The sequence below is a fragment of the Topomyia yanbarensis genome, chromosome 2 (genome assembly GCF_030247195.1).
Source record: "Topomyia yanbarensis strain Yona2022 chromosome 2, ASM3024719v1, whole genome shotgun sequence".
Taxonomy (NCBI): domain Eukaryota; kingdom Metazoa; phylum Arthropoda; class Insecta; order Diptera; family Culicidae; genus Topomyia; species Topomyia yanbarensis.
Window position 1 is genome coordinate 380,638,943 of NC_080671.1, and position 17,899 is coordinate 380,656,841.

The 17,899-nt window shown below is 37.1% G+C and overlaps 1 protein-coding gene across 1 annotated transcript; it reads right to left on the minus strand.

Annotated features, from left to right (window-relative positions):
• Positions 1–10,082: 10,082 nt before the first annotated feature.
• On the minus strand, positions 10,083–10,880 carry LOC131680789 (uncharacterized). The gene has a single exon (XM_058961500.1). The coding sequence runs from the start codon at positions 10,878–10,880 to the stop codon at positions 10,083–10,085; it is 798 nt and encodes a 265-aa protein (XP_058817483.1).
• Between the last annotated feature and the right edge of the window lie 7,019 nt (positions 10,881–17,899).

Below are 17,899 nucleotides of genomic sequence, written 5' to 3' on the forward strand. Positions count from 1 at the left end.
CACCGCGTACGTACTTGGGGTTCGGCTGTACAGGCGAACAAGTGCACGTGTTTTTGTACGCATTAGCGTGTTCGAGTTTGCACACGAAATGCGGGTTTAAGATGAGCTCAGAACTAGAGCGAACATGGTGTTCAATGTTCTGGTTTTTATTGATATTTTTGTTATCTAGTTATCCATAAAAATTTTGTTTTTAAATTGTGAAGCTCCGTTCCATTTTTTTCAAAAAATTCTTTACAAGGGTTTCCTGGGTCTTCAAAGTTTTGCCATTTTTTTTCGTTCTGCTCCCCGATTTTCTGTTGCACAGTGTAATTGGACGAATTGTTTTGTTATAACAGGAAGGCCATGAGCTTCTTAAGGAAAATGCTTATTAACATAATATGCGGAATATCAATTGTCCCCATCAATTGTCAAGTACTAATACGCTTGCTTCCCGTATGCCTTGTACGAGATTTTTTATAGTATTAATCGTACCGACAAAGATTTTGGTTCGTAATGTTTATTATGAATTGATGCGTATTTTGGATTTATTGGTCGACAATCAAACTAGACATACTTTTTATAATACATCATTGAACACTGTTCACAGCATTGCCCGACATATGCGAAACCACAACGTCACTAACGAGACCAGGTAATATTCAAACAGATGGATATTCGATTTCGCCTAGGAGGTTTGTCCGGATTCTGCCCGGCACAGAAGACCTACAACACCGTGTCGCCTCCTGATAACGTGAACAAAATACCTTTTTCGATGATAAAGTTCAAACCTATTCTCTTATCATGTAGCAATAAAACCCCAGATCCAGACAGAATCAAATTAAACTTGTTGAATAATCTACCAGACTCTGCCAAAAGACGTTTGTTAAGTTTAATTAAAAAAAAAAATTGAGGAAAACGTTGTCCTATACGATTGGAAACAAGTGAGAGTCATTGTCATCCAAAAACCAGGAAAATCAGCCTCCTATCACAACTCGTATCGTCCGATTGTAATACTGTATTCGAAAATTTAACGATAAAATGATCCTATTCCATCTTGATAATTTCTGAAAGAAAAGAAGAAAATTTGATTTTTTTTTTGGTATGAAGAAATTATTTCATTACATCAAACCTATAACATTTTATGACACATTTGTCAGAGAAAAAACAAGCATTACTATTTTTTAAAAATAATAATATGTGTTGGAGTTATGGTGTTTCGCTCGAATTCTTTTTTCAATTTAAGCGGCTTGCAGTGATCACGATTCAAGTTCAGCTGATCAACCAAAATTCTAAAACTCAAAAAAATCCGTTAGTATATTAGTTTTTGCTCGCACCTTAATGATTATTTGAATAAATTATATTTATTTTAATTGCTATCAACACCTTCGCTTCGATCGTAAGAAACAGTTTTGTAACAGCTATAGCATGATACCGAAAATACCGATCCTTATTTTATTCTGTACCAGTAGTTCGGTACCAAGAAAGGGTCGGCATTCCCCGGTTATTTGATACCGGTATTATTGGTACCCCAACCCCAATAGACACAATACTTGTTTATTGCTTACAAAAATTCAAAATTTCTTTTGTTACCAAGTTTAATTAATTAGCTTTTATTTGGTTAAATAAAATGTTACAAAAAATAGACTGATTACTTCGTTGATAACTTTTGAAATAATAGTATAATGAAGTAGAAAAATGCATATATCTTCTTACCAAAACAGTTTCTGATCCAATAGAGGGGCACGTGCACCACCACCTGCCTCTCATGCCCCTCCATGCTACTCACCACAAAAAACGAATGCGGCTTGATTTTCATATTCCTATTCATTGCTTTTTGTCTTTTTCATGTATAAAGACTCCGGATTGACTCCCAACCAAATCCTAAGTAGGATTTAAAAAAACAGTGATTAAAAAACTATCGTCGTGCGGGGCTACTTTGGATATGTGGAGCTATTTTGCACACTTTAGTTTTTCAATATTTTCTAACAAACGCACTTTTATTAGTTTTATTATACTTTTGGCATTTGTAGAGCCATGTCTTTTAACGATGTTGCGTATGTCTTTTGTCATTTTTTCCATTTTTCTTAATACTGTTTACCAAAACAAACAAAACACTTCAAGGCTCGATAAAATAGAAAATCTTAAGTGTCCTGAGACCATATGCTGTTTTTCGGAAAGAAGATGAAAATTATGAAAAATGGCGTTTTCCGTTTGTTTCTAGTACGTCAGGATCGGACTTTACGAGCATTTGGTGATCTTCGTGTCTTCAAAACAGTTGTTTCAATATCATTTTCAACAGCTTCAACGACGATCTTCCCAAGTGTCTAAATGTTTTGAGTTCATTCTTCATTATTTCCAGGTGGATTAACCACCAAAATTATTTTTTTCAAGAGATGCTCTGTATTGTGGTTGTGAAATAATGTGATCATGGCCGTGAAAAATCTGGTTTCGAGCCTTTATTTCAGAATGCTTGATTTAAAAAGTGCATTACTTCAGAACGTGGCCTTGTGTACAAATTACGCTATCAATTTAGCACTCAAATGTACGTCATAAATAGCCCCTTATTTCACTTTCTTTATTTTGCGAAATGTTTAATCCCATCATGTGAATATTTTTATAATTGATAATACAAAAATCTTTAAATACTCTTAGAAACCAATTCTAACATACTAGAACTATTCGGAAAATGCCGTTATTAAATTAAAATGAATCCCTCATTTTAGAACATGCAATAAATGGGTGATGTTTTATTATTGAAAAAAAATCAATGATATCAGTATAAATTAATGATATTCCAATAAAAGTAAATGAAATTAATTAATTTTTATTTTATATCGAAATCAAGAAGATATGATCCATCGATTTTTAAAGGAGTTATAATTCGTCAAAATAGAGAAAAATGATAAAAAAGTGCGCAAAAAAGCCTCGCACTACGGTACTCTTCATTGGAATTGTGTTTCCTACAGCTCAATCCTTCCATATGTTGGTTTGGCCGGTAATAATCGACATCTCTGAGATAAAGACTAATCCCGATCATTGATTAATGACAGCAATCATAATCAATATTTCACAGCCAGTAACGAATAACTTGCAAACAGATGCTAGTGTGGCAACATTGTTTCTAGCTTACGATTCCTTTGTTATTGATGGCCAATAAATTTGCAATATTTTTCCTCCTCCTCCTCGCCTGTCTCTCTGGAAGAGGAAGCAACAATGGCAGTCCGTCACGATTCATTACACCTCGAGGGAGTTCCGACCGTATTCAAATACGATCCATTTTGCTCCGGGGAACTCTCTCGAGCCGACAACCCCGACTCTCCGGTACCCACCTCGGTGCCTCCGGTACCACGAGGCAGCTTCCCTTCGTACAACTTTCCACGCCGAACAGCAGCGCCAATAACTCATCAAAGCATATTTTCACAATGCCTTTGAACCTGCCAGACTCCTGTCTGTAATAACGATGCCGCGAACATTTTTCATTTTTCTGTCGTGACACTATGCTGGCTCTCTATCGCTCTGCTATGGTGTGGTGTCACCCCCTCGAGTACACGCCGGCCGTTCACTCGATGTTGACGTTCGACGTCTCACGACACAACAATGGCGAAAAAATGATGTCGCAATTGACTTTCTGTTTGCTTAAGTGTAGCATCGATCCCCGTTGTTCCGCTAGGGAATTGGGTTGCGTAGGGCTGCTGGAAGTAATGTCAATTTTTCAATATAATTAATATTTATAAAAGACGAAAAATACAGAATAGTCGGTGACATGTTGATCTAAGCAGCAGGATTCATGTCGATGGTAAGGAAATAATCGAATCAGCATAGAAAACATATCGCATTTCTGTCGGTACATAAATGGAGAACCCAATGAGGAATACAATGTGAACGTTGCGTTCGTGTTTTATCCAGCACTCAGCTTCCTTCGGAAACGCATCGATATGAAAATGATGTCAATTCTGGATTGAATCTGAAAGCCAATTATCGCGATATGGATTATTAATAGCTGCTAGCTTCGGGCATTGAAATCGATTTCTTATTTTTTTTTGTTCGGAACGTGCTGCTATTTCTCTTTCTTTGTTCTCAGTTATTGCATTTTTTAAGTGGGCAAATTTGAATAAAATTTTCCGAAGAGATAGGAAAATATAAAAATGAAATCATTAATTATTATTCGTAATTATTATATTAATAAATGTCCATTCGGTATCAATTTAACACACGACTGTTCGTATACGGTACTTTCAAGAAAGAATAAAGCAGCAAACATTTCATTGATAATTTGTTAGTATACATTTTATGGGCAACGAATCTATTTTCACTTTATTCATGTTGTCACCTTATATATAGAAAATCGCTGGATAAAAAAATACATTTTGAATTTGAGATTTAAATTTAAACCATCATTGTTCAACGAATTGGGTCATTGTAAATTAATTAACTCGATTCGAGTGTTCCTTTGGCTCAAACCAGGCCCGTTCTCAGAAAACTCTGAAGGAGGGGTTAGTTTTTTTCGTTACTTATAAAAGAAAGATATACAAACCCTCATCCTTTGAAGATTTTTTTTTTTCGAGGCCTGAATAGCCGAGTTTTGTGTATCAATCAACTCGGCTCAATAAACTAGGTCTACGCCTGTTATCAAAAAGAAATCTTTAACAGACACCACTGCTTGTTGGCTCGTGGTAGTGTCAGATTCTTGCTGTAGTGATTTGTGGCAATTCTACCGACTAACGGTAGACGGTGCTATTTTTATATTGTGTGAATCGTTCGTGTTTTTTTACATTACTGCTGTTTCCCGCTTGCTGACCAACCTTCGTGGTTAGATTGACTTGCTCAGGTCTGGCCGATCCAGAGGTGCTAACCGTAATGACTTACATCTCTGCACAACTACTTCCTTCTCGGCGCTACTAGTTCCTATTTATCTGCTAGCTGGTGCTGAGAGTTCCCAGGCGGCGGAATTTCTCCCGATACCAACGCCCGTTTTCGTGAGCCATTTATCTCTCAGCCACTCCGAAAGAGATATCAGAACCGACAGTGACAATTTTTTAAACAACGTTATTCGATTGACTCCGACTTATCTGCTGTTATTATCTCGCTGAGCGATCTTTGCTGTGCAACTGGTTTACTCACAATTATTGCCAATATCGAAACGTGCAACGATCCAGAGAGGCCAACCAACTTAATTTACATTCCTTTACAACGCCCTCGCCGGGTATTTTTCAACGACTTGTTTCTAGAGGGACCGAAATTAAATGACATTTTATGTGTCAAAACGTAAATATATTTTTTTCCTGATCAGGAAATTATGTTATTTTCAAAAGTAATTCAACTATCATAAGAGAGGTTTGAATCTCCAAAAGGCTGAGCCTTTGCGCACGGGCCTGACTCAAACACAAGTATTTCATAATGTTCTGGGTATATTGGTTAATGGGCGGTTATTACTCGCTTTGCGTTCGATGGAAATCGATTAACTCTGCTTGCTTAGATCCTGTGAAGCAGTATTCACAGGAATGGAGCAAACAGAATTATACCAACTTAATCGATTTCCATCGAATGCAGACCGAGTAATTATCGCACGTTTTATTTCAATTTGATCCCACCATTTTTTGTGTAACATATCGTCGTTGTGCCATTTTTGCAGAAGAAAAACTAACAAATAGAAAAGCATAAAAAATTCAAAAGGATTAAGAACGGAAAACAGCCTGGGGCTACATCTAAAAATATATCGATTGTTTTTGCGATGAGAATATGAAATAGTTCTAAAATAATTTACTCAATACAACGAGTAAAATTATTACAGTGAACATGATGGTATGATGTTAAATGCCGGAAATTGGTATCTGGTTTTCGATCCCTCTCGCGAATCGTCAATTCTCAACCCTAACCAACATAGACAATTCAATAATCATCCTTCCACTCAAACATGACCATGCGTATTTCCCACGCATATTTAATGCCCTGTCAATTAGTTCCCTACTTGGTCAAATAACACTAAACAAGCAAGTAGTTTGCTCAATCGACAGATATATTCACTGTCAAAGAACCCCATTAATGTCAAACAAGGACCTTTTTCTTTTTCCTAGTTGATGTAATGTACTATATAATCCAATGTATCTATTAGGCATTTGGTTTAAAGAATGAATTTCACATAGACTAGCGAAAATGTCGAAATTTGTAGAAGATGTCACTGATTCATTTTTTCCGTAGTGTGTTGACAAGGCAGTTTCAGTTAAAACCCGATAGGATTGACGTCCCTTGCAGAACTTCAGGCCAATTATATTTCCTAGGGCAATGTGTACAGAGGGCGAAGTACGTCGATGGAAAATTAACCCATTCATGCCCATGTTGTTTGTGGACAACAACGTTTTTAAACAGCTATAACTTTTGATTGAGGCAAGATTTGCTCACAAAAACAAGAAGGGCTAATAAATGTGACTATTGGCTTTCATTTGAGTATTAACGGTTACAAGGAACAGCTCTAGAACTGAAGTTATTGTAATTAGTCTGATTGAACTCCGATGGAGCAGTGCTGCCAGGGACCGTTTACGTTGACGACGGAAAATGAATTTTTCATATAACTTCTTTATGTTGCAATATTAGTGAAAATTGATAAAACTTATCAATTTAGACTATTTTTGGCTACGTTTTCCACGCAATTGGACTATTGTAAATATTCTAGGAGAATTGCAGTTTATTTATTTATTTATCGCACGCATCAACAGGCCGCACTCGGCCCCAATGATGGAAACTTAAATTAATTACATTTAAAAAACTGCAGGAATCGCTTTCTTAAAGTTATCCCAGACAAATGAAAGTCGAACAAGTGCGACACACGATTGAAGAGGCGTTGTAGTCCCGTGATAGCGGCATTAGCTGTTTGAATAGTTCGTCGAAACGGCACTCTCAGAAGAACGTTTCCGCGTAACGTTCTGGACCTTGCTTGGATGTTGACTCGCTCTAATAAATCTGGAGAATCGATGCGTCCTGACAGAAGATCAGAGATGAATAAGGCTCTTGCAGTTTCTCTACGGCGCTGAAGGGTATCGAGCTGGATGAGTTGACACCGACTCTCGTAGCTTGGTAGACGAAAAGGATCGCGCCAAGGCAGGCGTCGAAGAGCATACCGTATAAATTTTCGTTGAACGCCTTCAATTCGATCGCTGCTGTTCATGTAATTCGGGTTCCATACTGACGAACAATACTCCAGCGTGGAGCGCACTAAAGAGCAGTAGAGGCTTTTGAGACAATAAATGTCTGTGAAGGATTTAGCCGTACGGAAGATGAAGCCCAGGCTTCGCGATGCTTTACCAACAACATACGAAATGTGATTCTTAAATGTAAGTTTCGAATCTAACAGCACTCCAAGATCCTTAACGCAGCTCACCCGGGAAACAAGAGCTCCAGACAAGTTATATTCAAACTCAATGGGATCCTTTTTTCTGGAGAACGATATCACAGAACATTTCGCCGGATTCAGATTCATTCGGTTGTTTTCACACCATCTGCTGAAAGTGTCAAATTGCTGCTGCAAATAAAGTGCGTCCGTTCGGCTCTTAATTCTGTTGAAAATTTTCAGGTCATCTGCATACGACAACCGTGGCCCTTTCAGCTGATAGTTTACATCGTTGAAATAGAGAGTGAATATCAAAGGTCCGAGATGACTTCCTTGCGGAATTCCAGACGTTGCGGAGAATAGTTTGGAGTATGCATCACCTATGTTCACACTGAGTTGACGGCCAACGAGATAGGATTGGAACCATCGCAGGAGTGATCCACTGAAGCCAAGTTTTTCCAATTTAGCGATTGCGATATCGTGATTGATTTTGTCAAAAGCTGCAGATAAGTCAGTATGTATAACATCAGTTTGTTGACTCGCATCGAACCCTTCGGACACAAAAGAGGTTAGAGATAGTAGATTCGTCGACGTCGATCGATTCGGCATGAATCCATGTTGGTCTTTAGAAATATATTCCTTACAGTGAAAAAACACTGACTCCACCACGACTAACTCAAAGAGCTTGGAAATGGCACAGAGCGCAGAAATTCCTCTATAATTGTCAATGTTCCTCTTATCACCTTTTTTGTGGACAGGAAAGATGAAAGCTGCTTTCCACAATTGAGGAAAAATCGCGGTTGTCAGTGACATTTTGAATAGTTGACAGAGTGGTTCCACCAAACCAGATATACACTTTTTCAAAAACACAGCAGGGACACCATCTGGCCCGGGAGATGACGATGCTTTAAGCTTGGATGCTGCTGATACAATATCCGAGTGCTCTACACGAATCTCATTCACTGACCGTTCGAGTTGGGCCACGCCGCTAGCTGCAACGTCAATCTGCTGCGAGGACAATGTCTCACTGACGAACACACTCGCAAATTTAGAGGCAAACAATTTGCATATGGCTTGTGAATCATGACCAGCTTCGCCATTCAAAAACATTGCAGAAGGCAAGCCGGTTTCTTTCCGCTGGTCATTGACGTATCTCCAAAACGATTTAGGATCCGACTTAAGCTTACGTTGCATTTTTCGTTGATAGTTTGAAAAACAAAAACTGTTCAGTTTTTTAAAATCGTTATTGAGCCTTACATAATAAGCTCTCAGTGACAAGGTACGGCGTTTGGTAAACTTTCGTAATGCTGCTCTTTTCGCAGTTTTTAGCTGACGTAGCTCGGCTGTCTGCCAGGGGGATTGATCACTTCGTTGATTACACTTTGGGACATGACGATCGATAAGGTAGCTCATTATATGGCAGAACGTTTCAGCGGCGGAGTTCACATCATCCTTACTTAGCACAGAATCCCAGTTAATACTTTGTAAAATATTCAAAATGCTGCTATAGTCGGCCCGCTTATAATTGTAACACACGGTGGGCGCGTGGCTCGAAAACTTCATAGGCGGTACGTCCTGGAGTGTAAGATGAAGAGGCGGATGGTGGCGAACATACTTTACTAGCGGGGCGAGGGCGGTGGAAATATGCGGCGATTGATCTCTGGCATTAACGAAGCATAGATCTAAAATCCGGTCGTTCTCGTTCGTTGTGCTGTTAATCTGCAGAAGTGTAGCCGTGCTATAGCCATCCAGAAGAGTAATGCTGCCAGGATGAAAAACTGATTCGTCTGGGTCGGGTTGTAGAAATCCGTTATGAATGGAACGCCACTTTATTGTAGAAAGGTTGAAATCGCCGAGGATCATGATTTCGTCAGTGGGTTGCGCCATCGCAACAACAGAAGTCAATGATTCAGAATGAGAATCAACTAGTGCAGAGTCGCGAATTTTATCGGGAGGGAAATAAACCACACATATATATAATGTTCGATTTCCCAATTTTATCGCTGCCCATACTTGTTCGATGCTGCTCCAAGCATCATTTGTTATATGTTGAACTTTTAATCCACGACGCACAGCGAGCAAAACACCGCCTCCGGAGGATTTGTGGCTGTTGAGAGGATTCCGGTCACATCTGAGAACCTCGTAGTCAGAGCAAATCACCTGGCTGGAGAGGGTCTGCTCATTTAGCCATGTTTCTGTCAATGCGATAATGTCGTAACAGCAGTCCGAGGTAGCTAGGCGATAGGTATTTGCACAGGAATTCATGCCACCCACATTTTGATAGTATAAGTGGATGGGTGACGATGTTAGACACGGAAGGCTGACCGGCACTCCTTGATTCCGTCGTCTGGAATGCACACCGGGGCGACTGGAATGACTGCTAACAGCAGAAGGCGCGGGTGAACTGCATGAATTGGTAGCACCCGTGATGGAAGTTGGAGTGCTCCTCAGGAGGTTTCCAGCTGACGGCTGACATCGATGACTTATTAATTGACAGTCGGAAGCATTCGAGCTAGAACAAGCAGTTCCATCAGGAAAAACGGTTGATTCATCAAAATTATTTTTAAAATACTTGCCAAAGAGGGCAATTTGGAAGTCCCCCTCTCCATTCCCAGACACAGGGCCGGGACGACTGAAGATACTGCTGACTGCGAGAGGCACGACTGTGCTGGGAGGATTGGGGGATTCCATATTGCTTTCTACGGTGCGTCCCGGTTGCCGTTGATCAACAGGCGAATTGTCGGTGCGTAGTCTAAAATAACTGCTATTTGCGATGGATTTATCCCAGTCGAGGTGTTTTCCGAAACCCCTGCTTCCCATCATTAGTACGTTCTTGCCGAAAGTCGATGAACTCGCGGAAATACATCCCATCCGGCCAAGTTTCGGCATTGAGGGCCATTTCACGAGGTTTAGGGTCAACACCAATTTTGAAAGAAATGAAATTAAGCCCGCTCAAATTTGCGTCTTTTTTCACTAACTTCTTCACTTCGACCGGATCGTCCGTTGAAAGGCACTCCTTAACCATAGCACCAACCTCGTCTTCAGAAACGGTGGTGGCAATTCGCGACAAATAAATCCAGCATTTACTAGTAGCGGGTTGAACAGTGATTGTGGGTACCTTTGCTACATCACCCTTTTTCTTGCCACACGTTAGGCTGGGGACATCGGATTTAGAAAGAGATTTATTATCCTCGGTCTCGCGAGCACGTTTGGCTCCAGCTCTATTTGGAACGGGCCATGATATGGGAGTTGCAGGCAATGTCGTTGCGGATTCCACTGATTTTCTGGTTTTCTCCATTTCAGCCTTTAATGCTTCAAGCGCTGTTTTATGTGTGTCGGTCAACAAACGGAACGCTTCGCTCAATGCTGTAAAAGCTGCATTCACTGCGGAGGATTTCATCAAATCCACACAGGTGTCGCAGAGCCAGAATATATTCGCTGAGTCGTTAATCATGTCCAATTTTGGACGAGTGAGCGTTGAACACGATAGATGCATGATTCTGTCGCAGAATCCTTGGCATTTCAGCTGATTCAAAGTGGTTACCGGCTCGGAGCACTGCAGGCAGATCGAATCCATTGCGAATCGCCTACAGGTAGGCAACAGTAGCTACTTCGTGAATAAGCTTTCCCGATATGCATCCACGGTTTCACCACAAGGATTCTATCACTACCGACGACACTTTGGGAGAACAAAATGTTTGTCAATTGTCACCGCACGACCGAGAATCACAAATTATGAGTCAATTGATCAATAACTGCAGCTTAGGCGAGGGCACAAACTCTATTCTAAATGAAAAATCACTGAATATACACAAAAAAACGATCCAAAATACGCGAACAAAAATAAACAAACTGATTCACAACAGTGTTACCAGAAAAAAAAAGTGAGCATTAGAACGTAAAAATTGAGCAGCTTCTAGCACTGCAAGGAAAGCACCTACCTTTATGAAAAAAGGTTTTTGGAGTTTCTCGACCCCACCGTTTTAAAGAAAAAATAGTTTTGAAACCCTACATGCACTAGAAAAAAGTTGGACATGAAAGGGTTAAACAGTCGGAAAACGTTTAATGGTTTTTTTTTCAGTTTCGAATTAAGTATGACTTTTATTAAAAAATGCGCAAAATAATTTTCGGCAAATCTTTCAAAACCGACGGATAAAACAGAATGTCCAACCTATTTCGGGCAAAGCTATCAATATTGAGCACAACCAGCACATTATAGTTTTGTGAATTTTACATATAAGTTCGCTACAGATTTGTCTGTAATATGATTCGAAGTCATGTTAGGAAGGTAATGGACGGAAATTTTTTTCTCTTGTCTCTGTGAAATCAGTTGACGTTAAGTTTTTAAAGGCGACGGACGGTGGATTGTTCCGCACACTGAATGTGTAGGTCGGTTTACTGAACTGACATTTTTTAGGGAATTCAGCCACCGCTTTCTATCGTACAACAATACGAAGAACTTATTTGAGTATTTGTTCCTTTGCCAACCGTAAGCACTTCCGATAGTTGTAAGAATATCGAAAAACTCTATTTACGAAAGATTCGACCGAAGTTCGTTCGTGTTTGACTGTCACTAATTTTTGTAAATTTCTGTCGCAGCTCTTAAACTGTATTGTATATTCATGAAATCAGTTGACGCTAATTTAATAGCAAGAAATATCTTAAAAGCTAACATTGAGATCCAGCGTCACCCAAAAAAAATATTTTAAGGCCCCCGTCGGGCAATCCGCCATTTTTCGTGTTTTTTTGCGGTTTTTTATTTTATTTTCAAAGAAAATGACAAAATATGGAAAAAAGAAAAAAATCACGACCTAGATAATTGTTTTTACTATGATTTGGCCGAAATGGAAAATTCAAAATTTTCCAACTCGGAAAACTGTGAGCTTTTTCCGGTTGAAAAAGCACACAGTTTTTGCAATCATGTGTTTAAAATTTTGATTTTTCCAATACAACATAGCTAAACAATTTTTCTAGGACGTGATTTTCTCCGATTTTGCATATTTTCCGCTTTTCATTGAAAAATTTCCATTTTACTAGAAGCAGTTATTCCACCCGCACAGACACAACTAAAGTAAAATTTGTATGTATAGGTGCGCAAAAGTGGAGCAATATTTTTAACCTGCTGTTTCTTCGATATTTCCTACAAAACTACCCAAGTGTTGCATATGTACGGATTCGTTAGAAACCAAGGAATCTGATGGTACAAAGAAAAAATCGTTTTGGAAAACTTCATAACAGCGTTTTTCAATTTTCCTCGCGATACGCAGTGTACCGTCGCACGCGAAACAGCGTGGAAAGATACGAAAAGAAAAACAAGTGTACTAAAAGTTATCCTTGGGTTGATGCAGATGGCGTGCTACGAAAGCTCGAAATATCGAAAGCTTTTAGCACAACTGTTTTTGAGTAATTCTGAATGTAGAAATAGTTGAAAATGATTTCAAATAAATTTCTTCATTGACACTTGATGATTTTCGATTCTCTTGGGAGATCTATGATATTTTATTATTTTACGAGACTGAAACAAATCGCGATGCTATTTTATCTTTATACGCCAAATAATGGAAAAACATTTTCTATTTTGAATTTGCATGTTGACATTTGATGATTTTGAAACCGATGATCGTTTGAAACCAACGGTTTTGTGTTGAATTGATAACACATATTTAAAAACATCTTTGGCTTTATTCCAAACAATAATGGAGGCTAGCCATATTGAAAATTATTTAGAAGCCCATGTGCCAGAGGTAAATAATCATTATATTGATTTGAGCAAACTGATTGCTAGCATATATTCATAGCATAAAGTAATAAAGCTCAAAAGAAATATAGTACGTAGTTTTCGAAACGAAATCATTCTTTTATCATGATTTATTATAAGGGTGCAATATTTTGGTGCTTCTTGTAGCTAGTATGAGTAATTTAATAAAAAAAATTATAAATTTATGGTATCAATTGGAAAGAAATCGGCAATCGAAGCTTTTTAGTAGATTTCTCCACAAACGAAGCTTTATATGTGATTTCTAAAATACAAACAGGGCAACTATCAATGCTGTAACGCAAAATTTTCATTTCATTTACCCCCTCCCTCTTCTCAGGGTTATTGGTTATTTCCTTGGTAAATAAGTCACGAATAAGATGTCCAATATTTTTTTCTTCTGTATAAATAGATTTGGTATGTTTCAGGTTACTTTTTTACACCATATTTCACAAAATGTTGAAATTTTTCATTGTCCCTCCCTCAATACAAGTGTGACATGATTTATAATTAGCCCCTACACCAAGCTTTCGGGTAGTACTAATTTAGCACAAACCCTGTGCTTTTCTACTGCGCAGAACAAGCGACGATATAATGCGTACGACGGAAAAATTGATAAACACTGTTATGAAGTTTTTCAAGTCAAATTTTACTTGCTACCATTAGTTTCCTCGGATTCTTACGAATCCATTGGTATACTATACTTGGGTAGTTTTATGGGAAAAGCGAGAGAAAAAGCGGGTTGAAGAAATCATTCATTTCATTCGCGTGCACGCATACATTCATATGAGTATCGTATATGCGTATTATATTGATATCCTCAATTCTGCAGATAAGAAGAAAAAGAAGCGCGACGGGGGCCTTAAGGTAGCCTTTGAGGAATTCCACGAAGATCCGTCCGAAAATCTTTAAAATCGTGACCAACCATCTTAGATTCCAATGAAACTTCACACGTTTCACCGTCATACAAGACTAAATATTTTCCACAGGTAATAAGATTATTTGACTCAAGAGCAACTTTTCAAAAGGGCGTTTCTACGTTTCTACGTGTATGAATTTCAAATTTTTTTGTTCGATTACTGTATTTTATACAGCAAAACTATCTGAGAACGAGTTACAGGGAATGAATACTTCTGTCTGAAAAAAATATACACTGAAAAAAATGTTGTGTCATTTTTCAAAAAAACAAAAAATTATGATAAAAATTTAAATTGCGAAAAACCCATTTTTTTAATTTTTTATATTTTGTTACCAAAACCTAAAGAGAAAAGAAACATTTTGAATGTGATTGCATGATGGAGAAAAAATCGGTAAAAAAGTTTTCCCTAACAATAACTTCGTACATGTTTTTAAATTCCATACTAATAGACATACAAAATTGTAATTCTATTACAGAATACAATTCTAAGCACCATTTAAAATCAAAATGCATTTAACAAAAATATTCCAAAATGCGACAGTTTTCGAGATATTTGAAATTTTGCTCCTTCAAAAACAATTAATTCGTGTAATTATGCTCTTTTTAAAAGTTATTCGCGTTACCCCATCAAAAAATGTCAAAAATTTAATGTTTATCGTTTTAAAGACGTAAAAGCAACTTTTTAGTGTATTTGGATCCTGGAGAAGCTTTCAATAAAAAAGTTTTCCTAACAACAACTTTTGACATTTTTTTATAATTCTTACTATTTGCAGTCAAAAATACAATTTTCTTTTTGAATATGATTCTAAACACCATTTTGAATCGAAATGCTCTTAACAAAAATTATCTAAAATGTAGTAGTTCTCGAGATATTTTAACTTTTGTTTTAACAACACAATTATTTTGTTTTATTATGACCTTTTCATAAGTTAGTCGCGTTTCTCCATCAACAATAATAGGTTTTTCAAAAGGCCCGTAAACTTTCCTGCAACTTTCTCTTTGACATCAAGGCGATATTGTGAAACATTTCAAAGTTACATGAAAACAACCAACATATGATTCAGCTATATAATTTAGTCAACAGACCCTATGATTGAAATATATTTTGGTTGCTTTCAAGTAACTTTCAAATGGTTTACAATATCGCCTTGATGTCAAAGAGAAAGTTGCACGAAAGTTTACGGGCCTTTTGAAAAACCTATTATTGTTGATGGAGAAACGCGACTAACTTATGAAAAGGTCGTAATAAAACAAAATAATTGTGTTGTTAAAACAAAAGTTAAAATATCTCGAGAACTACTACGTTTTAGAAAATTTTTGTTAAGAGAATTTCAATTTAAAATGGCGTTAAGAATCATATTCAAAAATAAAATTGTATTCTTGACTGTAAATAGTAAGAATTATAAAAAAATGTCAAAAGTTGTTGTTAAGAAAACTTTTTTATTGAAAGCTTCTCCATGATCCAAATACACTAAGTAGGTTGCTTTTACGTCTTTAAAACGAAAAACATTAAATTTTTGACATTTTATGATGGGGTAACGCGAATAACTTTTAAAAAGAGCATAATTACACGAATTAATTGTTTTTGAAGTAGCAAAATTTCAAATATCTCGAAAACTATCGCATTTTGGAATATTTTTGTTAAATGCATTTTGATTTTAAATGGTGCTTAGAATTATATTCTGTAATAAAATTACAATTTTGTATGTCAATTAGTATGAAATTTAGAAACATGTACGAAGTTATTGTTAGAAAAACTTTTTTACCGATTTTTTCTCCATCAAGCAATTACAATCAAAATATTTCTTTTCTCTTTAAGTTTTGGTAACAAAATATAAAAAAATTAAAAAATGGGTTTTTTCGCAATTTAAATTTTTATCATAAATTTTTGTTTTTTTTTGAAAAATGACACAACATTTTTTTCAGTGCATATTTTTTTCGGACAGAAGTATTCATTCCCTGTAACTTGTTCTCAGATAGTTTTGCTGTATAAAATACAGTAATCGAACAAAAAAATTTTGAAATTCATGCACGTAGAAACGTTTACGTCCTTTTGAAAAATTACTCTTGTATCAAAATATTCCAATTGCCAGAGAATATCATGGAGATTCATACAGCGAACACACCTGCAAAGTTTCGTTCGAATCGACGATGGTCATATTTTGCGGTCGGCCGGTTTCTCATGGAATCCCTCCTTTATGGGATTTGACAAATTTTGAATTTGAGTTGAAACTTGAGTTCGGAAAGGCAGATTTTAATTTCTTTTTGATAAAAAACTGTCTTAAAAATGTATGCTTGCATTAACTCGAGATTTTTTTAAAACGTTACCTCTCTTTTAATTTTTGAACGGAGATTAAAAAAAAATTAAACATTTTTTCACTATCGAATTGCACCAGATCTCGACGTTCCATGCAGTTCAAATTTTGCAAAGGGAACTTTTACAATATGCTGCATCTGTATATCATTATTAGATATCATTACATTTGAAAGACCGTCCCAAGATGCCTTTTTGATCTATTCCTGATAAAGATGTTTACACATACTTCGAAGAAAATCGGTAGCATCTAGTCATATATTATGTGAAGGTAGCTGACCACGTTTTCGCTTTACTATCGTCTGACTTTCAATTTATTATATCTCCCGTAATTTCTATACCTTCCTGCATTTTCTTTATATTTCAAATTTTAGTTTTAATATTAAATTTTCAAACTCTGGCTTTCTGTTTCAAATCATACACATTGAACTCGGTCGGGCCAAATCAAAGAGAATACGCCAAGTATTCTGAAGCTTTCGAAAAAACTGACGCAGAAATATTCCGCTGAGACAGATAAGCTCAGAATTGTGATATGCTATTTAAAGCAAGTAACTTACGTTGCCGGCGACAAGAAACACCGCGCTTACATGCCCGCTTACAAAGTTAAGATCGACGGTGTAGTCACCGATTCGAGTTTATCTTGCGTGGATCTACTAAAGCACATCACATGGCAATCACACTGCACGGGACAATGCGGTGTATCCCTTCAAACTCGTATCGGGTAATCTTTGATGGGAAAGTCAACATTACCATGCTACGCGTACAACCATACTCCTAGGAATCTCAGGCTAAAAGCTTGTACATCACACTTTTGCACCACTGTGCACTACTCAACTATTATTTGCAAGATCTTGCAAATAATAGTTGAGTAGTGCACAGTGGCGCAACAGTGTTATGTACAAGCTAAATTTTGCTACCCACCACACCCATGTATATGAGAAACAGAACATAGACCATCCGATCGTTGGTAAACGACACATTGACGAAGAACGATAGACTATATAACCCTTGAAAAAGGCCAAAATCGTGGCCGAAACGTTGGGCAGTACAAAATAGCCGTTCTTATATTATAGACCGAAAAAGCCGAACATCCGTAAAACCATCGTCCGGTCGCTTTTCTTACTCATTTATTAATAAAATTACGAATCAATCTTTGCTTTATCAATAATGTCCATAAAGTTGTGAACTGGTTCACATAAGCTAAAGTGAACTAAAAAAGGCGTAGCTTACTAAAGGAAAATAGTGCATAATTTCAAAACACATGATTGTTCATGGTCCTGTTTCCACATTCTAGAATTGGTTCGTAAAATATCAACATTTCGTTTTCTGATTTTCATCGACTTTAACAAAGTTACAGAAAATCAAGTACGTGGACATTTCCATAGTCTCACCTCTTTTCATGGATAATCGTGTGGTTTTATGTATCCATTACCCTATATACCTATATAGTTCACGTGGTATGTGGATGGTCCGTCCTTAGTACAATTTCACATAGATTTCTACGAGTTTATTTTGTATATATTTCGATTCGAAAAAAACAGGCAGGAAAATTGGATAATTTGGAACCCATCATAAGCCAGCTTTCTAATAATTTTTCTCTTCCGGAGA